Consider the following 24,513-nt stretch of genomic DNA (forward strand, 5'->3'; position numbering starts at 1 on the left):
TAAGGAGATGGGCACATAAGAAAACAGGCAGAAAATTCGCAAGCTTGTTTTGCAGCTGACATATGTCCTTTTATTGTCCTCCCTAGAGAGCAGTTTCCTCCATCTCCTGGATGTTGTTCTTGTATTTTATTTTTGACAGAATGATTGGTTTTCTGCACAGTCATTCTTGTGGTCTTGTTATAATTTGAATGGGAAATTTCCTGCACAGGCTCGTATATTTGAACATGTAGTCTCTAGATGACGACCCTCTTTTGATGTCATGTGGCCCAGCTGGTTCAGGCAAAATACTAGAGACAGACCTTTATTATTATAACCTTTTCCTGGTTGAGTCTCATGTTCTTTGGCTCTGACACCTAACTCCATGTGTGAGGCATCAGACACTCATTCATGTGCCATGAGATGCCATCTCATATTGTACTCTGTGCTCTGAAACTGTGAACCCAAATAAATCTCCTCTGCCTTAGGTTGCCTCTGCTGTCTAATGTTGTATCAAGAAGAAAAGCAGCTAATCTAGAACACTGATACAGAGAAATGAAGTTGTTGCAGTAAGAAATATGATAAATATGATGACATAGTTTGTCAACTGTTGGCTCTGGTTTGTGTGCAGACTCTGAAGGGGCCTGAAGCAGTGAGACAGCGACCTAGGGAAATCGTCAAGTCTATTCAGTGTATTTTCTCTCTTGTAGGGTACAATTATGAGAAATTTGACTCCAAAGGATTCTTTACAAGTATGAGCCAATGATGGAAACTCTAACAAGTAATTATATATTTAGCAAATAATAGTTCAAACATGATTAAGTGGGAGACTCTATTTGCAATTAAGTTTTGTGAGATTAAAATATTTAAGTTGAATGTCAGTATTGGATTTCAAAATGTTCTGGATTTGGGTTAAACATCAGTAAGATATATCATTCTATATTTAAAAATCGAAACGGTCATACAAAGTTAATATCAGTTTAATGATTTCTTTGTGATTTCATTGTTATTGACCAGTACCTTTATACCTTAAGATTAACTATTAAAGGATTTAAAATTGGTGAGCTATTGTACAAAATTAATTTAAATTCAATACTAGGAATACATCTGCAATATTTCTGCAAAAATTGTAAAAAATGAACCCAATTAGGCAAAAAACCCAGTTCATAGGTCTAGATCATTGTGATCATATTCATCATTTTTAATCGCTTGTGATGAAAGGCAGCCGTTCACAATTCACTAAAATTTTATGTCTTAAGGAGATGTTCCCAGGAACTCTTCAAAGGCTTTTAGAAATAATCCCCTTGCAAATTTTGTACTCATGAGACTTTCCCATATAGTCAAAGATAATGATCCTAAAAAAGATTAAAAAAAAATATATAAGTGCTTGTCAACCCCTTTAAACATTTCTTACTTTCTTACTTCTTACCAAGGTAATATTCCTTGGTCATATGTATTTAATTTGCTTTCTATTAGTTACAATTAAATCATCAGTACACAAAGAATATTTGATTCACTGATAATATAATCAATTTGCAATATCTAAACTGAAAGTTTAGTATCATGTTTTCTAAGTGGCTGTGTCATAAATGATGAAATTAGGTATACATGGACTGACCTTGTGATGTCAAAGCTCATAACAACAATCAACATAATCATAATAAATTCCTTAAAGAAAATACTATATGTCTATTAGAAAATGATTTTAATATAAATCTCCCAAATGTTATCCACAAACTGACAGCTGAGCTACTCTTCATTGAGGGTAAGTGCCCTGCTGACAGTATCACACTACAACCAAGAGAAGAGACATCATGTGCACTGGGGCACAAATGTATTTGGTAGATCTGATATTCTATTACAAAAGTTTTTTACAGAATTGAAGCTAATAAACTTACGTCTAATTTCTTTTATTTATAATTTAGAGGCTCAAAAATTTCCCTTTACATAATAGGAATAGCATATATGTTTAGTTTATCTCAAGGTCCTAGGGTACAAGTGTAAAATGAGGATGACATAGAAATTTTCAAACACTTTAGTTAATGAAGCCAGCTTTTCACTCTGCTTTTGGCATTATGGAGAAAAGGCTTTCTTCCTTGACCTTGGATTAAAAGCATTTGATGAATCAGTATTGGGTTAAAAGTATGTAGTGGGGTTGGGGATTTAGCTCAGCGGTAGAGCGCTTGCCTAGGAAGCGCAAGGCCTTGGGTTTGGTCCCCAGCTCCGAAAAAAAGAACCAAAAAAAAAAAAAAAAAGTATGTAGTGAGTCATGTGGATAGTGAATTCATTAATGATGGCAGATTTTTCTTTGGAAATGTATTAGTCTTCCTTAGATTTAAGAGTGAACTAGAAGAGATTAAAATTGAATGAAATAATGACTATACACCAACACACACACACACACACACACACACACATATATGTGTGTGTATATATAAAATATATTTCACTTCATGTTACAGATGTCAGGGTTCAGTGTGGCATTCAAGTTAAGGACCACATCATACATTTTTAAAAAAGTGGTTGGTCAATGGTTTTCCCATCTATTAAGAGTAATTACTACTAAGGAAATTAAAAAAACATACACATGAGACTCGATAACATATTTTAAACGCATTCTGGGATGGTGGTCTATTGACTTAAAGTAGTTTATGCATACTTCTAGTCTATATAGTTCTGATTTGTTTTCCAGTAGTCTTAAATCTTTTACCTGAAAGTCTGTCAGTATTACCAAAGAGTTTGAGTGTTACCAGGACTTTGTTCTGAAGAGGAGTGAAGTCAGGAATAAAAGGGGTTATGTCAGTATCATCAAGAACTCGTGTAGGCAGACCCCTCTGAAAGCTGTGTGATCTATTCAGGGTTGTAGGAAGACGAGCTGCCCCTAAATAGTACACAACAATAGCCCAGTTTTCCCCAAAATTTGCTTCTTGGTCAGAATAGAAGTCATATCTAAAAGATAAATAGACAAAAATATCAATTGAGTTTTATTTCCTCAGAACTTAAATCTTACTTTGCAGAAATCATCCACTAGCAAAAAATAAAATCCAGGCATTATTTGGAAAGAAAGTGTGAGAATACCATCCATTTGGCTTGCCTTTCAGGAGTTGTAAAGATAGCTAAATAAAATATAAATCTATAAAGTTTGGTTCAATTAGCCACTTCTTTTTAATATTTTATTTTCTATTTATGACATTCCTTTTGCACACTTTATGTGAAACCCATGGAGTAAACATGTTGAAAACATGTTTAAATACTACAATCTGCACATATAACAACAAGTACAAACAAGGTCTAGTGCCAGAAGCTAGCAATTCACAATTGCCACACAGAGCAGGAAGAGTGGGGGTCAAAGTTTTTTTCTGTTGCCAGGTCAGGATACATGAAACCCATTTTGTAAATTAATGAATTACTAATTTCTTAACACAAATAATACAGAAAAGAAAGAATACAGTGCATCATGCCATTAAGTTGTTACTGATTGTTAACCTTGGGCGAAGAGACAAATGTACCCAAAGTTATTTCTGAAATCTGAGAGCTTTATCCTGTATCTGATTCATACTTTTTAAAAAAGGAAGATTAGGAGCTGTATATGCTGGTGCACACCTTTAATCCTAGCACTTGGGAGGCAGAGGCAAGTGGACGTCTGTCAAGCTAGCCTGATCTATGGAGGGAGTTCCAGGACAGCCAGGACAACAGAGAAATCCTGACTCAAAAATAAATTAAAAAAAAAAAAGGAAAAGAAAAAAATAAAAGAAAAAAAGAAAGAAATGAAAAAGAGAAAGTTTTCAGGGTGAGCAAAACTGAAAAAGACATGAGGAACATTCTAGAAATGGTGATAGGCATGCATTAGGTTGACAAATGCTTGCCGTTGCAAGTGCTCATGCCACTGAATAAATACCTAAATCTGCGTGCTTTATTACATGTCAAATGTATTTAAGTTCATAGAATATATGTGAATATCAATTAACTTCCTAAGGTAAGCCTTGATTTAATATAAACACAAATGTTTTGTCCTTTCAAAACATAGTGCTAGCTGATTTTGAGACTTACAGCAACCAGGTCTTGACTTCTCCTTTGAACTGGGGATTGAAAAAATGTCTGTTGTTCAGGACAGCTGGCCACAGGCTGTCTGCAGTCAAATAATAACTTAGCTAATAAGCTTGAAGATTTCCTCAGACTCTAAGGCTTAGAGGTATGTTCAGTGTACAAAACCTCCACAAGCACTCTGGTTTTCTGAATGCTGGTCTTTAAATGTAATAGGAAACTGAGTTAGCCAGACATCACAGGGAGCCACTTAGTCATAAGACACTCTGGAACAGAAAGTGAAGCAGAAAATAAACCAAAGCAAAGAACATTTACACAAAGTAGAGTTGGCTGGAGAGGAATCAAAGCAAATTTAAATTTTAAAAATTAGGGGAAGTGACCAAGACTATAAAAATTACATCACATATTCTATATTTAACTATACCCTCAGACAACAAATAATAAAGTTTATGTCTCAAACATTTCCATCTTCACTACATCTTTATTCAGTTGTCCAGAACCTGAGCCCAAGCAGGCAAGGTATTCCAAGAGATAAAAAGAGGACAAATGCTGGGGAAGCCATGACACAGAGGAGAATCAAAGAGAGTCCAGAGAGATGAGGACAGATCACTACATCCAGTACTTGACTCCTGGACAGACCTGGGCAAATAATTTACTTAGAAGCAGACCTCATTAGAAGAACATTCTGTGCAAGGAACCAGTGAATATTTGACCAAATTTAGAAGGTTGTCCAAGCTTGTCTGTTCCAAGAACTGTAATGTACTAGTTATAGACATTAAGGGTTAATATCCAGTATATACAAAGAACTCAAGAAATTAGACTCCAGAGAATCAAATAACCCTATTAAAAGTGGAGTACAGAGCTAAACAAAGAATTCTCAACTGAGAAATATCGAATGGCTGAGAAGCACCCAAAGAAATGTTCAACATCTTAGTCATCAGGGAAATGCAAATCAAAACAACCCTGAGATTTCACCTCACACAAGTCAGAAAGACTGAGATCAAAAAAACTCAGGTGACAACAGATGCTGGTGAGGATGTGCAGAAAGAGGAACACTCCTCCATTGTTGGTGGGATTGCAAGCTGGTACAACCATTCTGGAAATCAATCTGGAGGTTCCTCAGAAATTTTAACATAGTACTACCTGCGACTCAGCTATACCACTCCCAGGCATATACCCAAAATATCCTCCAACATATTACAAGGACACAGCTCCACTATGCTCATAGCAGCCTTATTTATAATAGCCAGAAATGGGAAAGAACCCAGATGTCCTTCAACAGAGGAATGGATACAGAAAATATGGTACATCTACACAATGGAGTACTACTCAGCTATTAAAAACAATGACTTCATGAAATTCATAGGCAAATGCTGAAACTAGAAAATATCATCCTGTGTGAGTTAACCCAAACACACAAAAATACACATGGTATGCACTCACTGATAAGTGAATATTATTAGCTCAAAAGCTCAGATTACCCAAGATACCATCCACAGACCACATGAAGCTGAAGAAGAATGACCAAAGTGTGGATACTTCAGTCCTTCTTAGAAAGGGGAACGAAAATATTGACAGGAGGAAATATGGAAACAAAGTCTGGAGCAGAGACTGAAGGAAAGGCCATCCAGAGACTGCTCCACCTGGAGATCCAGCCCGTATACATACAGCCACCAAACCCAGACAATATTGCTGATGCCAAGAAGTGTAAGCTGGTAGGAGTCTAAATAGCTGTCTCTGGAAAGGCTCTGCCAAAGCATGACAAATACAGAGGGGGATGCTCACAGTCAACCTTTGAACTGAGAACAGGGTCTCCAATGGAGGAGTTAGAGAAAGGACTGAAGGAGCTGAAGTGGTTTGCAACCCCATAAAAACAATACCAACCAATCAGATCTCTAGGGACTAAACCACCATTCAGAGGCAGACCCATGGCTCCAGTTGTATATGTAGCAGAGGTGGCCTTGTTGGGCATCAATGGGAGGAGAGGTCCTTGGTTCTGCCAAGGCTTAACGCCCCAGTGTAGAGATATGTCAGGGTGGGGAGGCAGGAAGGGTTGGGTGGGTAGGGGAGTACCCTCATAAAAGCAGGGCGAAGGGGGGAATGCATACGGGTTTATGGATGGGAAACTGGGAAATGGGATAACATTCGAAATGTAAATTAAAAAAATCCAATAAAAAAAGAAATAAAAATCATAGAGGAGGATGAACTCGAAGGACAATAAGATACTAAGAGGATGTATCAACAGCAAAGATGTTCAAACAGGAATTGTAAACCAATGGACCCCAGAGATATACCTTTTCTCCCAGGAATTTTATGCTGGAGGAAGACAGGCTGTAAAGACATACTCACCTGGCATGAAGACATTTCATGCAATTCTGAAAGTGTATCTATCTCTCAGTTGAGCTGACTTATGAGTATTTCCTGGCTTTCCTTCATTCTTCTTACAAAGCTATAAGACAGCTGCAGGAAAAGTAAAAGAAACTAGGAGACTTTAAGCCCCTGTTTAGAAAAAGTGAACAGAAACTCGATTTGTCTACCAATTCTGTCATCTAATTTCTTTTCAAACATAATAAAGTTAAGGATGTTGATTTAAGAACACTACAACAATGTAAGCAACACTTGCAACCACAAAAATGCAAGTCGCACTCATCAGTACAATGAGGAACACTGAAGAACTCTATCTAGAGAGCATTGGTTACACATAGCATGAGGATCACAGAAGTCAAACCATGTCTTCCTACGAAGAGTTTTCATAGGCTGATACCCAAAACTGTAAATAAAAAAGAAAGTGCTATAAATCTGTCTGAAGAAATCTGTAGCAATGGCATGGTGAAAGAATAAAAAGAAAATGCAGCTAAGAAGTCAGAAGTTTAAAAATGCTATCTCACCCCTAAGAAGCCCTAAATACCTCAAATTCCAGACCCTGCCCTCTACCTGTAAGTAGGTAAAAGGTCACATTTCTTGAGCCTGCTCTCCCAGGAACTAGATGAAAGGACTTAAGATAAGGCCCTTAGATATGTGATTCCCAACCTAGTAAAGATAACAGAAAGCTTCTCTCAGGAACTAGCTGACCATAAAGTTAAATTAAAATCTTAGAGAACAACCTTGAGAAGCAGGAAGCTTCTCCCAGGAACTAGCGGACCATAAAGTTAAACAATCTTGAGAAATAGGAAGCTCCTCCTTGTGATTTTTCACTGGTATTCTCGACACTTTCCAATGACGCCATCCCTGCCCCCTCGGGTTGTGGTTTCTCCCTTTAAATACCCTTTCTCCCAGCCTCTCGGGGTCGAACTCCTGTGCCCCTGCGTGGGATACGAGTCTCGACTCCAGTGTACTGGTTCCTATGTGATTACAGCAAGGACGGTCTTGTGTGAGTTCTTGGGGGGTCGCGTCATCCCGAGACTTGAGTGAGGGTCTCCCCACTCTGCGGGTCTTTCAATGGCTTGTAGGCAGATGACTGTCATCTTGGCTACTCCAGAAGCTAAAGCTAAAGCATGATACCACATGCATTACAGGAAGGAAAACACTTCATGTGCACACCGTGGTATGTATAGGTTGACATCAAGAACAGCAGGCTGTGTCACTGTAGTGAGACACTATCTCAAGGTAAAATATTCTTTAAAAGGCATGGAATGGAGTTACAGCTCCAAGGTAGGGCTTGCCAGGGATGCATGCGGCCCTGAGTTGCTTCAATGGCAAGCATCATAAAACAGCAACAACCGCAACAAAGAACTCTGTATTTTTCAGGCAGGAGGAGAAGAAAGATGGAGGGAGAGGGAGAGGACAGAAAGCAGTGTGTGCACAAGTAGTGAGCAGCAGTGTTGATGGGGTAGGGTTGTGAAGACAGGCCCTGCCCCGCACTGTATTGCTGATTTCATCTCCCAAAGCTGAAGCGTATTCTATTGAGTCAAACTGAAGGCAGAATAAATCTGCATCCTGTCTGGGAAGCAAGTTATCACCTCTGACCAGCCCTAACCATGGCACTCAGACTGATATTGTTATACACGAAACATCATCATTGATAGACTTATCAGCATTGGTCAAGAACACGTAGACACATGCGCATCTCAAAGCCATATCAGAAATATTAGGTATAAATATTACTGAAAACATCAAACCACCAAATGGTTAAATACAGAAAACAAAACCAAACAACAACAAACAAACAAACACCACATCAGGATCCTATATGAGGAAGGAAAGCTCTTGGGAGGGCATGGCAATACCACTGATACCTTGTGCATTATGAAATTTACAGGCAGGCTCTAAACTCTTGACTGTCCATGATTTCAGTTCAGCAAGGTCACTTACTGCTTGAAATGTCCCACTCAAGTAATCGACTGCCCTTCTCCCCACCCTGAGTCCCCCTAAGATTGGAACCAGCTCTGCTTCTGCAAACATCTCCCAGCTAAACAGTTGCATTCTTTAGGAGCTTCAGTGATATATATATATATATATATATATATATATATATATATATATATATATATATATATATGTGTGTGTGTGTGTGTGTGTGTGTGTGTGTGTGTGTGTGTGTGTGTGTGTGTGTATCTGAAGGATAACAAATGATCTTGGAATGAACATCAGTAATTAATATTGAAGTTAAAGAGACTGTGACTGTTGTTAACCTCAGGGTTCAAGCAAAATTAGTAGTACGTGGTACATTACAGGAACAAAATTGTCCTGGCATGTTGGGGATTTAGCTCAGTGGTAGAGCGCTTGCCTAGGAAGCGCAAGGCCCTGGGTTCGGTCCCCAGCTCCGGAAAAAAAAGAACCAAAAAAAAAAAAAAACCAGGCTATAAAATTGTCCTGGCATATAAATGTGCTGTTATTCAATAAATTCAGGAAATAGTGGTAAAATATCTGTCTAAGTTTCTGACATAACATTTTCAAAATAGTTTGAATAGAGATGAGTTTTCTGCTTTTTAAATTTATTTCTTTGAATTTCTGAGGATAGATATAATTACATCACTTCCCTTTCTTCCCTCCATCCCTTTCTAAATACCCTGCACCAACTCTTCCAAATTCATGACTCTTTTTTTTGTTAACTTGTGTGTGTGTGTGTGTGTGTGTGTGTGTGTGTGTGTGTGTGTGTGTGTGTACTGGAGGGGCACAGAGTTCTTGCTTGAATTCAGCCATCCTTTAATTAAGGTGAAGTAGAATGAGATATGAATAGTGCTTTATGCTCAGTTCACTGTGTGTAGCTATGACTTATATCTTCTGAAGATAGTTTCCACTAAAAAGAAAGCGAACCCACAGTTTATATTCTGTTCCATTTATTTACACTTATCAATATACTGTAGCCTTTCAAGCATTTTAGGGTCCATCTGACTTTTACAAATATGAGAAAACTCCGAGTAGATCTAATCTTTTAAATCTAGCTTGGAAGCCACGTGAACTAGAGGCAGCAGAGCCTGCAGGGAAAAGCGATAATCTGGATGTCGCATGGAATGTGAGCATTAGATGCTATATTCAGTAGTTATATGGTATTAAGTGCCAAACTGAACAGATAAGACTCAGACTCTGGGGGGCTGGAGAGATGGCTCAGTGGTTAAGAGCCCCGACTGCTCTTCCAGAGGTCCTGAGTTCAAATCCCAGCAACCACATGGTGGCTCACAACCATCTGTAATGAGATCTGATGCCCTCTTCTGGTGTGTCTGAAGACAGCGACAGTGTACTTATATATAATAAATGAATAAATCTTAAAAAAAAAAGACTCAGACTCTGTGCCAGTAAAATGGAATAAAGCTGAAATTATGTTACCTCAACAAATTTAATGGTTTCTTTTACCAGTGTTAATATTAAAGAGTACTCAATTGTTATTTATTTAACATTTTAATAATAGTTTTTAAGATTTATTAGCATGATAGGAAAGGCCAAGGGAAAGATCCAAAATTCAGAGAGTAGATTGCAATAATCAATACAATATTTTCTATAATAAATAAGGATAGGATCCCAATAGTTAAATCATTTAATAACCAAAAACGTCATGGTGTTCCATGTAGAGGAACATTTAAGTAATTGAAGCCTGTCCTAAATGCAAAGCATTTGGTTGTATAAAACGACAAGAAAAGGGAAATATATCTGGAAAGAAAAAGCTCATAATCACTATAAACTTTAAATGTTTTAAATACTCATGATTGCTGTGCTTAGAGCTGTATTTTTCTGAGGCCTAAAAAGGTGGTTCAATGGTTAAGAGCACAGGCTTCTCTTCATCTTTCCAGTCCCAGGCCATGCAATGTTTTTGTTTGTCCTCCATGAGATCCAGGCACGTAAGCAGTGCACAGAAACATACATGAAGATAAAGCAACAATAAAAATAAAAATAACATTTATAAAGTTGTAGTCTTCCATTGTTTCATTTTTATAGAAAATGTAAGTTCTCTAAATGTGGAAAAGTAGTCTATAACAAGAATTGGAACTTGACCATTCACAACGTTAATTAAATTTTTTCAGACTTTATGTTATGCATGAATCCATTCACCTGTGTATATGTAAGTGTGTAAGAATGTATATGTATGTAAGTGTGTGTGACTGTGTGAGTGTGTGTGTGTGTGTGTGTGTGTGTGTGTGTGTGTGTGTGCATGTATGTAGAGGCCAGAGGACAACCTCAGGTGTGGTCCACCTGTGTGTTTCCTTTGAACGGGGTCTCCCAGTGAGTGCACACACCATAAGGCTAGGTTGGCCAGTGAGTTGCAGGGATCCACTAGTTTTTACCTCCAGCAAGTATGATAAATACATACCATGATGCTGGCCTCTCACATGAGTTCTAGAAACCAAACCAGGTCTCCATGCTTGCATAGAAGGAAAGGCAGGGCAGGGCTCAAGCAGTTGAGTCAACTGAGCTGTGTCCCCAGTTGTTTCTCAGATATTGTTTTTCCTCTTCCACTCAAAATATATTCTCAATTTGTCCTTAACTGTCATAATCAACAGAAATTACACTTGCCTTTTATTATTAAGATTAAAAACCATGATTATTCTAAAAGAAAAAAAAACAAATAAGGCTATACTGACTAGTTTAGTCAACTTGAAAACAATCTAGACGTGTGAGAAGAAGAAGAAATTTTAATTCAGAAGTTGTATCCATCAGATTGTCCTGTGAAATATTTTTATAATTGCCAGTTTATGCAGGTGATTTCACTCCATCGTCTCTGCTCTGGTTCTGGCCTCCAGGTTCTTGCTTGAGCTCCTGCCCTGCCTTTCCTTGATGATGGACTATAATTTGTAAGCTGAAACAAACACGTTCTTTCCTAAGTTGCTTTTGGACATGATTTTTATTAAATCAATGAAAAACTCAAGCTAAAACAGAGACAAAAGTATTTTTTTACCTGTCTACAAAGGCACGAGTGGGATACTCCAAGGATGAGGTATGGGCATCCCATAACTTCTTCAGGAGGCCATCGAAGTCACTAGAAGGCAACTGCATGTACTGTGGAATAGAGAAAATAATAAGTGCTGTGTGGGCAACTCTCCCACAGTTCTCCCAGTCTCAGAGATGTGAGCAATAGTCAGCATGACCGAAAATGCTGTTACTGCACGCCATACCTAGTGCCTAACAGCAAATAAAAGAACAATGCTTTGAGTAGAGCACATCATCGTGTTGAAACAAGCTTCAAGTATCTATAGAGTGTCCACATTTATGCTTGACAGGGCTACTGTTATTTTTTCCTGTCAACATGAATGCATTTTTTACAAAATGTTCAAAACAATAAGAACATGTTGAATTAGCAATCTAAAAATTAGGAAATATATATTTAAATCACTAACTTTCAGCTTCTTCTAAGTTTGACCAATGTATTTCATGTTGGTTATCAAATGGTTTGTTCAGAACAACTTGTCATCATTTAGCTCTAACTACAGGTGGATGGTTATTAATTTACTCTCAATAATGATAGACTTATCTAAAACAAGACTCTGATCCCAATTCTTGTCACAAGTGGCCTAAAGTCTCAATTATTCACATGCCTATTTACTCTTCAAAAATGGTCTGCATGCTTGCCATTCGTAGTATTTTTTCACTTGCACTGAGAACAGATTAATTCTATGTTAGCACTGAATGAGAATGGTGGGTTTCTCTGGTATGTGCTGTATTTTTACATCATGTATGAGAAAAATATCTACATACAGTTTACATTTTAATATAAAGAATAGAATAAAACAAATAAAAACAGTCTTTTACAAAAGACTTTCACAATGAGCATTCTCTCGGCGTGTATGAGGAATGTGATATAAAACTTAAATGAAAAACCTGAAAAAAGTCTCTCCATTTGTCCATTGTTTTAGGGAGGGCAGATCGACAGTCAGAAACATTGTAACAAAACCTCATCTGATCCTTGAGTGGTGGCGATATCATGATTTGGTCTGGAGATAGCCCTGTTATTCCAGAATCAACAGCAGCAAGGAAAGGTAACACACTCAGATAATAATTTACATCTGTGAAAACAGGAGGCTGGTTAGACTCAGAGCCAGTGCCAAAGACATAGCATGATTTTAGGAATCATTAACTCATGAAGGAATATTTAGAGATCCCAAATGTTGATAAAAATTATCAACTAAAATTTATTGCAGAAAATCACCTTATAGTTTAATAGTCCTATAATCATGGGTACATATATACATACTGAAGTTTCATATCATCATATTTTAAGAATGGTAATTTTAAAAGATTGTATAACAATTTTCTTTCAAAGCATTAAATAAAAATGGAAAGAAACAAAATCTATCAAATTGTTAACATAATAGTATAGAAATTCTCAAATAAAATCAACTATCAACCAAAGTTATCAAAAAAGATAAAGAAGGACACTCCATTTTCATCAAAGGAAAATCCACGAAGATGAATGAACTCTCAATCCTGAATATCTATGCTCCAAATGCAAGGGCACCTACATTCATAAAACAAACCTTATTAAAGCTAAAATCACACATTGTACCTCACACAATAATAGTGGGAGACTTCAACACCCCACTCTCATTAATAGACAGATCATGGAAACAGAAATTAAACACAGACATAGAGAAACTAACAGAAGTTATGAACCAAATGGACTTAAGAGATATTTATAGAACATTTAATCCTAAAACAAAATAATATACCTTCTTCTCAGCACCTCATAGTACCTTCTCCAAAATTGAACATATAATTGGTCACAAAACAGGCCTCAACAGATACAAGAAGATAGAAACAATCCCATGCATCCTATCAGATCACCATGGAATAAGGCTGGTCTTCAATGACAACAAAAATGACAGGAAACCCATATATACATGAAAATTGAACAATGCTCTACTCAATGATAACTTGGTCAAAGAAGAAATAAAGAAAAATTAAAGACTTTTTAGAATTTAATGAAAATGAAGGCACAGCATACCCAAACTTATGGGACAAAATGAAAGCAGTGCTAAGAAAAAAAAACCTCACAGCTCTGAGTGCCTCCAAAAAGAAACAGGAGAGAGCATACACTAGCAGCTTGACAGTACACCTAAAACCTCTAGAACAAAAAGAAGCAAATACACCCAAGAGGAGTAGAAGGCAGGAAAGAATCAAACTCAGGGCTGAAATCAACCAACTAGAAACAAAAAGGACTGTACAAAGAATCAAGACTAGGAGTTGGTTCTTTGAGAAAATCAACAAGATAGATAAACTCTTAGCCAGATTAACCAGAGGTCACAGAGAGTGTATCCATATTAACAAAATCAGAAATGAAAATGGAGACATAACAATAGAATCAGAGGAAATTAAAAAAAATCATCAGATCCTATTACAAGAGCCTATATTCAATAAAATTGAAAAATCTGGAGGAAATGGACAATTTTCTAGACAAATACAAGGTACATAACAAAGTTAAATCAGGATCAGATAAACCATCTAAACAACCCCATAACTCCTAAAGAAGTAGAAGCAGTTATTAAAAGTCTCCCAACCAAAAAGAGCCCAGGACCAGATGGGTTTAGTGCAGAATTCTATCAGACCTTCATAGAAGACCTCATACCAAACTATTTGACAAAATAGAAACAGATGGAGCACTACCAAATTACTTCTGTGAAGCCACAGTTACTCTTATACCTAAACCACAAAAAGACCCAACAAAGAAAAAGAACTTCAGAACAATTTCCCTTATGAATACTGATGCAAAGATACTCAATAAAATTCTCACAAACCGAATCCAAGAGCACATCAAAATGATCATCCATCATGATCAAGTAGGCTTCATCCCAGGGATGCAGGAATGGTTCAATATATGGAAAACCATCAACATAATCCACTATATAAACAAACTCAAAGATAAAAACCACATGATCATTTCATTAGATGCCGAGAAAGCATTTGACAAAATTCAACACTCCTTCATGATAAAAGCACTAGAAAGATCAGGAATTCAAGGTCCATACCTAAATATAGTAAAAGCCATATACAGCAAACCAGTAACTATCATTAAACTAAATGGAGAGAAACTTGAAGCAATCCCACTAAAATCAGGGACTAGACAAGGCTGCCCACTCTCTCCCTACTTATTCAATATAGTTCTTGAAGTTCTAGCCAGAGCAATTAGACAACAAAAGGAGGTCAAAGGGATACAAATTGTATGGGAAGAAGTCAAAATATCACTATTTGCAGATGATATGACAGTATTCTTAAGTGACCCCAAAAGTTCCACCAGAGAACTACTAAACATAATAAACACCAGTGAAGTGACTGATATAAAATTAACTCAAACAAATCAGTAGTTTTCCTCTACTGAAAGTATAAATAGGCTCAGAAAGAAATTAGGAAAACAACACCCTTCACAATAGTCACAAATAATATAAAATACCTTGGTGTGACTTTAACCAAGCAGGTGAAAGATCTGTATGACAAGAACTTCAAGTCTCTGAAGAAAGAAATCAAAGAGGACTTCAGAAGATGGAAAGATCTCCCATGTTCATGGATTGGCAGGATTAATATAGTAAACAAGAGGCTGAATTTCTAATAAATTGGTCCAGAGTGTCAATAATGAATGTTGGTTATAGTGTACTATGTTTTAAGGATAGCAATAAACATGACAGTATGAAAACAAAGTCAAATTTTGCTATTGAAGAGAACCTACCAGCCCACCAACTATTCACAGAGACACAAAGACTCTCTTCAAGTTCTTTGCCACAGTCTGTCATTCCAGTGGGATCAGCTAATCTACCTAGAGGACAGAGACGACACAGGTGTTTTTTATCTTACACATCTATAACAGTTAAACACATGCATTTAATATTTAGGTACAAAAAGTTTCCCAATTATTTACATTTTACTTACCATCTTTTTAAATATTTTATTTCTTATCTCTCAACTTAATTTATTTTTTATTTTGTAGTGACATCAAACTTTCGACTTTTAGTGTTTATAGGCTACAGACAGTCTTACTTACATAACTTCACACTTTACTGCCTACACTACCTCCTATTGAAAATCATAGGAGCAATAGTTACACAGAGAAAAGGAGATGGGTAAGTCAAATGAAATCTTTGACTACATTTCCTAAAGTGCATGACCTTCTCTTTTTCTTTTAACCTGTCCTGTACTGTTGGGAACTAAGTTATTCAGTACATGTGAGAATTCTATCTCTGGTTAGAGAAGTTATCAGAAGTATTTCTGCATGGTGACTATTACATAGGCACCAGAACATCTGAAAATGGTTGCTCCTTTTCTCCAAAACTCTCACCACTCTTGTGTTAGTGTATCCCTTGAGTGAGACGTATCCCTTGGCACAGATGACCACTAGCAAAGTGGTCACTACTTATTTGTAATTTCATACTTATGATCAGGAAATTTTAATTAAAACTGTCAGGTTAACAGAATCACCTCCTGTTTCTAATGAATATCCCTAGTCTGTTAATAGGGACATGAAAGAATGTCTAGATAGCATTGGTGTAGTAACTATTTTGAAAATATATTAGAGAAGGGATGTGTCGTTATGGTTGGTCTTCATGCCTATGTGTCATTGGCATGTCTGGTAGTAACAATAAATCCACAGGGGAAGAATTTGTGGATACTGACTTACACAATTAGAAGAAATATTATGAGGAAATTAAAAAGGAAACAAAAGAATCGGTTTTCAAAGGAACATGTGTGAGTGTCTTAGATAGTGTCGCTATGAGGTAAGGAAACACTGTCAGGGTCCAACCTTGGCCAGAATATCTGGAAGGTGCGTAATAAAAAGACACAGACTACTTTTTGGGTACAAACTGACATGTGATTTTTCAATACTTAAGCTCTCTCTCTCTCTCTCTCTCTCTCTCTCTCTCTCTCTCTCTCTCTCTCTCTCTCTCTCTCTCATTCTCCTCAACATCTCTCTCAATTGCTAGCTGACTCAGAGGCTGCATGCACTCTGCTTTCCTCCTGTTTGCTTTTCTTCTCTTGAACTCCCACACTCCTACACACCTTTGTGCATTCCCTTCTCTGACACATAAACCCTTTACACACAACTCACACATACCACATGCATTCTCCTTTCACTCACACACACTCTTTCCATACCCTCGCCTCACACTCCTCTCACTCTACACTCACCTCATGCACACCTCACTTGCTTTCTCCACTCGCTCTCTTGCCTTTTTCTTGCCCAAGTCTTTTATTGATACTCCAAAAATAGGTAGAAAAAACAATATTGTATAATCACCAAATCAAATTCAAAAGAATAACCACGTCCCACAAAGAATTAAGAATTACAATTGTTCCCCAATGTTTCAAGCTTCCCCTATTCCCAGGCCTGTGGCCAAAATAATAATAATCACATACTTATCATTATTTAAACTTTAACTTTTGACTTATTACACTGCAGAGCTCAGAGCAGTGAAGCTCTAATGATAAAGGACATGGGCACTGCCAGGCAGTGGTCAGAAAGAATCGAGTTAACCCTTACCTCAGTGGTTCTACTGGCTTTCTGTCTCTGCCCATTGCACAAAATGGAGTTCCAGTGTTTTGACTAAATTTGATTAATATATCATTTTATGCATTCTATACTTGCATATCCAGGAATTACTCTCAAATGTTGTGCAAAACTTACTTCATAACTTAAGTAGCTTTTTCCTTTCTTGGGGTCCCAGTGTTGACTCTGTTTCATTTTGTATTAATTTCTTCAAATTTTCTTCGCAAGTCAAACATTAATCCAAAACTACCATTGCACAATTATTGCATTGTTTCCAAGATGAGAACACACAGCATGCACCTGGGCCATTAGGACTCTGCTATGCCTATGTCTCAATTTTTAATTGTTTAAGAATCATTACATCAAGGAACGTTTAGTTTCACAGAATTCTCCAGAGTAGAAGGAAAAAGAATTAGGAAGTCAGATATAATAGAATAATTATGCACACCAAGGCCAACTGAAAAGCAGTTACACAGATGAAATCTCTACAGCTGTTGTCTGGGGCTAAGGTTAGGAGAAATGGGAACAACTGTTGTTTACAAAGAGCTGCCGAGGGCCACAGAGATGTCTCCCTCCTGGCATATTGCAGGCAGTCCCTTTTTCCAGATAGCCGGTGCCCTGGAGGAATGTGTCTCCTGCTTCTCAGGGTTCCAGATACCATCCTTTTTTACAAGGAGCTGCCACAGGTTTCTGAGATGTCTTCATCCTGGCCTGCTGTGGGAAGTCCATCATGGTACACCATTCCCAGCAAAACACCATGATGAAAAGTAATGTGTAAAAGAAAGGTTATCTTACTTAACCTGAATTGTTGTCCACTGAGGAACTCCGAGACAGGAGCTCAAATCAGACTAGAACCTAGAAGCAGGATCTGACGCAGAGACCTCGGAAGAGTGAAGGCTTGTTCTTCATTGATCGTTCAGCCAGATTTCTTATAGAATCTGGGACCACCAGCCCAGGGATAGCATATCCACACAATGAGCTGGACCTGCTCACATCAATCACTGATTAAATAAAAGACCTATAGATTTGCACAGTGTCTGGTCATATGAAAACATTTTCTCAACTGACATTTCCTCCTCTCAGATGACTTCAGCCTGTGTCAAGTGGACATAAAACTAGACAGTAGTATAAGATAGGGAGAATCCTGTTTTCCTAATACCTTAGGATTACATTGGAGAATAAGTGTCTTTCTTACCTGTTTCATACTGCCAGCCAAACTGCAGAGGCAATCCCCACAGAAGATTTTGTTCATTTTCAGGACCATATCTTTCAGAATACGTGGCTGTCTCATTCAGTAAGATTCTGTACATCCCCATCCTGTCAGTGAATACCCAAGGGTTAATTACGTACTTCCCATCCTCCATCCTGTAGTCACTTATCTGCTCAGGGCTGTCTTCCCATAAAGGAGGATACAGCGATGAGATATTAGAAATCTCTGCTACAGCTGCAGAGAAGCAGCCAGCCAGTACCCAGACCCAGGAAGCCAGGACAGCCATGGTGCCAAACTGGGAACCAAGGGTGTGACCAGGCTTTTATTGGAGAGGGAGGGAGGAAGCCAGGATACCTTCTTATGTCATGCTGTATAAGCAAGTTATGTTATTTTCCAGGCAGAATGCCAATGGAAAAGAAATTTGTATCTTGGCGATTAGCACTAAAGATAAGTTTTGCTACCTGTCCATCAACAGAACATGGGATCAGACCCTGAACACAAAGTGAATCTTGTCAGATATTGGATAATGCCATTTGTGAATGAAGAAATTCTTCTAGCTCTTTTACAGTGTACATTGTGATTACAAATTACATTATCAAAGGCATTAAATTAGAATGCTTCCCTCTCATTAAAATGTGTTTACATATTTTATGGAAAAAATTGAATAAGTCAATGTGGAAATACTGATATTTCTACACTTGATCTTAGCCAAAAGGCCGAGAAGCGATAATACTGATATTTCTAATAATGTCTAGAGATATATTAAAAACACATGTGATACAGATATGGTGTAACTTTCTGTTGCAAGTAAAATACTTAGAGTATATAAAATTATCCCAATTTTAAAAAAGTCACATCTGGGCTGGAGAGATGGCTCAGCGGTTAAGAGCATTGACTGATCTTCCAGAGGTTCTGAGTTCGATTCCCAGCAACCACATGGTGGCTCACAACCATCTGTAATAAGATCTGATGCCCTCTTCTGGTGTGTCTGAAGACAACTACAGTGTACTTATATAAAATAAATAAATAAATCTTTAAAAAAAAGTCACATCATTAAAAAACATAAAAGCAGCTAATTAATTTTTTGTAGAAGCTTTATTTATTTATTTATTATTGTTTTTATTTGCATTTCAAATGTTATTCAATTTCCTTTTTTCCTGTTAATAACCCCCTACCCCAACAGCCCCCTTCTTCTATGAGGGGAGGTGGGAAGGGGAGCACCCTCATAGCTAATTTTTAACATTTATTCATTTTTCTCAGAATGTTATCTAATAACCTAAGTTTCAGGATTTTAAAGTTCCCTCGCCAAAATAAGTTTACAGTAAAATAATAAATATAACATAATAATATGTAAATAGGTTTCAACATTTAGAACTTAAAAAGAAATGACACCTAGAGCTGCTGGGAAATGTTCTTAAAGTGTGTAAGTCTTTCTACTTTCCTCCACATTGTGACTTTTGTTATACACACAATGGCCAAAACTCAATCTTGACCTTTAAACTCACAGCACTAGTTTAAGGATTACATAATGCAAAGATGATAAGACCATAAAATTCTAGAACCACAAATAATCCCTGAATTTCTCGAGTAGGAATACATGTGATTTTACTACATTTTATTGGATATTTTATTTATTCACATTTCAAATGTTATCCCCTTTCCTAGTTTCCCCTCCACAAACCACCTATCCCATTCCCTCTCTCCCTGCTTCTATGAGGGTGCTCACCCACCCACTCACCCACCCACTCCTGCCTCCCCATCCTGGCATTTCCTTACCCTGGGGCGTCAGGCTTCCCTGGACTAAGGGCCTCTCCTCCCCCTGATGTCTGACAAGACCATCCTCTGCTATGTGTACTCTTTGGTTGATGGTTTAGTCCCTGGGAGCTCTGGTGGGGGGGTCTGGGTGGTTGATACTTTTGTTCTTCTTAAGGGTTGCAAACTCCTTCAGCTCCTTCTATCCTTTTCCTAACTCTTCCATTGGGTAACCTGTGCTCAGTCCAATGGTTGGCTGCGAGAATTCACTTCTATATTTGCCAGACTCTGGCAGAGTCTCTCAGGAGACAGCTATATCAGGTGACTGTCAGCAAGCACTTCTTGGCATCCACAATAGTGTATGGTTTGGTATCTGTATATGGGATGGATCCCCAGAAGGTACAGTCTCTGGATAACCTTCCCTTCAGTCTCTTCTCCACACTTTTTCTCTGTATTTCCTCCCTTGAGTATTTTGTTCTCCCTTCTAAGAAGGATTGAAGCATCCACACTTGGTCTTCCTTCTTCTTGAGCTTCATGTGGTCTGTTAACTGTATCTTGAGTATTCCAAGTTTTGTGCTGATATCCACTTATCAGTGAGTACATACCATGTGTGTTCTTTTATGACTAGGTTACCTCACTCAGGATATTTTCTAGTTCCATCCATTTGCCTGAGAATTTCATGAAGTCATTGTTTTTAATAGTTGAGCAGTACTCCATTGTGTAGATGTACTGTCTTTTCTGTATCCATTCCTCTGTTGAAGAATATCTGGCTCATTTCCAGCTTCTGACTATTATAAATAAGGCTGCTAAGAACATAGTGGAGCATGTGTCCTTGTTGTATGTTGGAACATCTTTTGGATATATGTCCAGGAGTGGTATAGCTAGGCCCTCAGGTAGTACTATGTCCAATTTTCTGAGGAACCTCCAGACTGATTTCCAGAGTGGTTGTACCAGCTTGCAATCCCACCAACAATGGAGGAGTGTTACTTTCTCTACATCCTCGCCAGCATTTGCTGTCACTGGAGTTTTGATCTTAGCCTTTCTGACTGGTGTGAGGTAGAATCTCAGAGTTGTTTTGATTTGCATTTCCCTGATGACTAAGGATGTTGAACATTTTTTTTAGGTGCTTCTCAGCCATTCGATATTTCTCAGTTGAGAATTCTTTGTTTAGTTCTACACCCCATTTTTAATAGGGTTATTTGGTTTTCTTGAGTCTAACTTCCTGAGTTCTTTACATGTATTGAATATTAGCCCTCTGTTGGATGTAGGGTTGGTAAAGACCTTTTCCAAATCTGTTGGTTGCCCTTTTGTCCTGTTTATAGTGTCCTTTGCCTTACAAATCTTTGCAGTTTTGTGAGGTCAATCTTAGGGCATAGGCCACTGGTGTCTGTTTAGGAAATTTTCCCTGTGCCCATCTGTTCAAGGCTCTTCCCCCCTTTCTCTTCAATTAGTTTCAGTGTATCTGGTTTGATGTGGAGGTCCTTCATCCACTCGGACTTAAAAGGTTAAGGTTCCACTGATGCTGCTACACAGTTGTCTGGTGCTACACCTACTCACTAGTGTGCTTGAAGCCTGGTTGTGGTTCTCAGCACTTGAGATAGGAGAAGAGGAAGAGAATCAATGAAATAATGGAATGAGCAAATGTAAATGGTGGCGTCCTGCTCGTTTACTGACTGACATTACAGCAGACCAGTCTGCAATGTTAAACAATGACAATCTCTTTTATTATTAACTAATTTGACTTACTACCTATCCTAGTTAGCTTTAACTATCTACTTGACAGCCTCAAGTCATCTGCAATGTGATTCTTAACTTGTCACAAGTCACAGGGTTTCCTTTTTGTTGTTTTTTTTTTTTTTTTTTTTTTTGCATTCTATTGTGTATGAGAGCTACATGGTCTTTATCCATTCACCAGTTGATGGAAATTTAGAGTGTTTTCATTTCTTGGGCATTAAGAATGGTGGCACCTTAAACACATGAGCAGAAAGGTCTCTTAACCGACTGTCAATTTTATATCCACGGTAGTGGATTGTTCGACCAAATGGAAGTTCTATTCTTAATATTCTGAGAAAACCTCTATATTTCTTGTAAAACCTATTCTTACTGAGAATAGTAATATCTTCATTTTGTTTTCATTATCATTTTCTTTATGATTGATGATGTTCAACAATTTTGCCTTTACCCACCTCACATCTGCATGATGTATTTTCAGAGATGTCTAGCTATATTCAATGCCCTTCTTTAATTGACATACGGTATTGTTTTACTATTGATTTTTAGAGTTCCAATATTATCTAAATATCAATCCTTTTTGGATGGATGATAGGCAAGTATCTTCCATTCTATAATTTACCTCTTCTCAAGTTTTCTTCCTTTGCTCTTCAAAAATATCTTAATTTTATGAAATTTCATTTTATTTATTTTTGTATTTGGCTCTCATTCTGATGGGATCTTGTCTGAAAATATTTGTTAATTCCAAAATATAGAGCCATTGCTCTTATGCTTTCTTTTAATAATAATAATTATAACAAATTATTAATAATAAGTTAATAATAGCGAATTATTAATAATAAAGATTTGAGAATATTTTCCCCTAAAAACATCAAATCACTAGGGTCTGCAGATGTCTAATGGCTAATTAGAAACAGAAGAAAACTTTGGAATCTATTCCTCCACATTACACATATCTCTTTTTGTTACACTAAATATTATGTATTATTCTTGTTCAGCTCTGCACAAAAATATGTTGGGTGTTTTCCTCATATTGTATGCACAAAAGTCTATTTCCCAATTAAACTGAAGGAAGAGACTTAAATATTCATAAAGATAAAATGAAGACACGAATGTGATTCCCTTCACTTTTTTATAACTTGTACAGGTTTATATTTATATTTATTGCTAAGCATAAAAAACAAAGGCAATTTTTTGTTTGTTTTGATTTAGAGATGATGTCAGTGGATTTCTGCCTCTAATTCTATGTTCATATCTACAGTGTCATATAATGTATGAAGCTTGCATCACTAATTCAAAGCAAATATATGGTGTGAAGCACATGTGTGCTGACCTATAACTAATATAAAATTATAAAGTAGAATCAAGTAAATAACAAATACAGGTGTTTATATTAGCATTCCAAAGTATTAGATAATATGCTGTGAGAGCAGCCTGGAGCTGTAATAGATGGAATTGTTAATTGTTTAATATGTGCTTTTGTCTTTTCAAGCAAAGTGAAGCAGATACTCTAAACAGTACCCTATCATTCTATACGGTCCAATAGTCTCTCTTGACCCATTTGGGGCTCCAAATAACTATGGCAATTACATGAAGAAATGTTTCAAATGTACTGAGCAATGCATCATTCACCAAATGCTTTAGAAAATTCTTACTAGTCATTCCAAGCTGACTTGTGTTATACCACCATGCCAACTGTCTGTCCACACACAGATACATTCATATTAAAGCACTGTCAAATAATGCTGTCACAGCATAAATGGAGTAATTCACATTGCAAAGATATATTTGAACATCACATTTTAAAGATTTTGCTAAGTAGCTCTACTCATTGATTAAATCAGAGGTTGTGGTGCTGAGAGCCGGACGTAAGCCTGCAGGGTTTAAGAAAAAACACAAACTCGGGTCATTCATGTGAGGAGAATGCCAAATCTTTTGCTTTATTCACCAAATATATATCCCAAGTTCACTGGGTGGAAAATTCCAGGAAGCACAGTGGAAAAATGGGCTTAAGCCCTCAGGAACAAAGAAAAGAGGAACAAAAGACCAATTATTGCCCAGGTGTACCACTTCAGGGCCAGGGCGTTCCTTTGTTAGGAACAAAAGGCTTCTACATGCATCAGCAGGGCTTCAGCTGGGGTCAAACACTGTAGGGGACCCAGGATGGTCTGACATTGTGGAACATGCGTTCTGATAACAATACATATTACTATAAAGTCTGTTTTGCCTTTCTGAATTTTACTTTAACAGTATGGTCAAACATCATAAAAACCGATGTCCTTTGAGGTTACTTAACAGCATGGTCCTAACATTATGAGGTCTAAAAACAAAGTCTTGACTGTAACTCTATGTGGAGCCTTTGTAGAAGGTTTAAAGATTTCTAACCTCAAAAGTAGACCCTCTCAATTTATCATCTACTCATTTGCAGACCCATGGTTACTTCCTCTGCCGATAATATGACCAACTGATCCATACAATTCTCTAATTTTCAAATGATTGTTCTCTAAAATGAGATAAGAGTAGGCTAATTTTCTTTAATTGGGAGAGCCATAATAAGTACATCTATTAGATTGCCAATAATCTTCACTTCAGACCCAAATATTCATATGACAGTATACCAAATGCTGGGTCTTGTAGTCTTCACCACAGTATAAGATCAAGAAATGAATTTGTAAGAAGATCGATGTCCTTGGAAATAGAGTCGTGACAAGTAAGGACCTATGAGGTGGAAATGTGAATAAAAATTCTATAAGTTAATATACAAGTAGGATGATGTCAAAATGAACCCATTATTATGTAAATTGATATAGAAAATGTAATGACTTTGGATGCTCAAATGCTTTAAAGCTTACCTAGGGTTTAGGGACAAATATGAATTGACCACTATGCCAGAGCCATT

At 37.2% G+C, this 24,513-nt stretch overlaps 1 protein-coding gene and 1 pseudogene across 1 annotated transcript; both read right to left on the minus strand.

The window, feature by feature from the left end:
* Positions 1-1,230: 1,230 nt before the first annotated feature.
* On the minus strand, positions 1,231-18,481 carry C2H6orf58 (chromosome 2 C6orf58 homolog). The gene is made up of 6 exons (XM_032895262.1): positions 18,117-18,481; positions 15,110-15,196; positions 12,271-12,455; positions 11,351-11,451; positions 2,687-2,925; positions 1,231-1,331 (listed from the first exon to the last, which is right to left on the minus strand). The coding sequence occupies exons 1-6, from the start codon at positions 18,415-18,417 to the stop codon at positions 1,231-1,233; spliced, it is 1,014 nt and encodes a 337-aa protein (XP_032751153.1). The 5' UTR covers positions 18,418-18,481.
* A 280-nt stretch (positions 18,482-18,761) lies between these two features.
* Positions 18,762-18,859, minus strand: LOC116895111 (annotated as a pseudogene).
* Between the last annotated feature and the right edge of the window lie 5,654 nt (positions 18,860-24,513).

The sequence above is a fragment of the Rattus rattus genome, chromosome 2 (assembly GCF_011064425.1).
Source record: "Rattus rattus isolate New Zealand chromosome 2, Rrattus_CSIRO_v1, whole genome shotgun sequence".
Lineage (NCBI taxonomy): Eukaryota > Metazoa > Chordata > Mammalia > Rodentia > Muridae > Rattus > Rattus rattus.

Bases quoted from the DNA above. Each gene is read 5' to 3' on its own strand.
- C2H6orf58 (XM_032895262.1), bottom strand. From the start codon at position 18,417: ATGGCTGTCCTGGCTTCCTGGGTCTGGGTACTGGCTGGCTGCTTCTCT. The intron at 12,456-15,109 runs GTAGGTTCTCTT...CTGTTTTCACAG, and splicing joins TGTGAATAGTTGGTGGGCTG to ATGTAAATTATTATCTGAGT. The intron at 11,452-12,270 runs GTTTTTCATTTA...TCTATTCCACAG, and splicing joins AATGGAGAGACTTTTTTCAG to TACATGCAGTTGCCTTCTAG.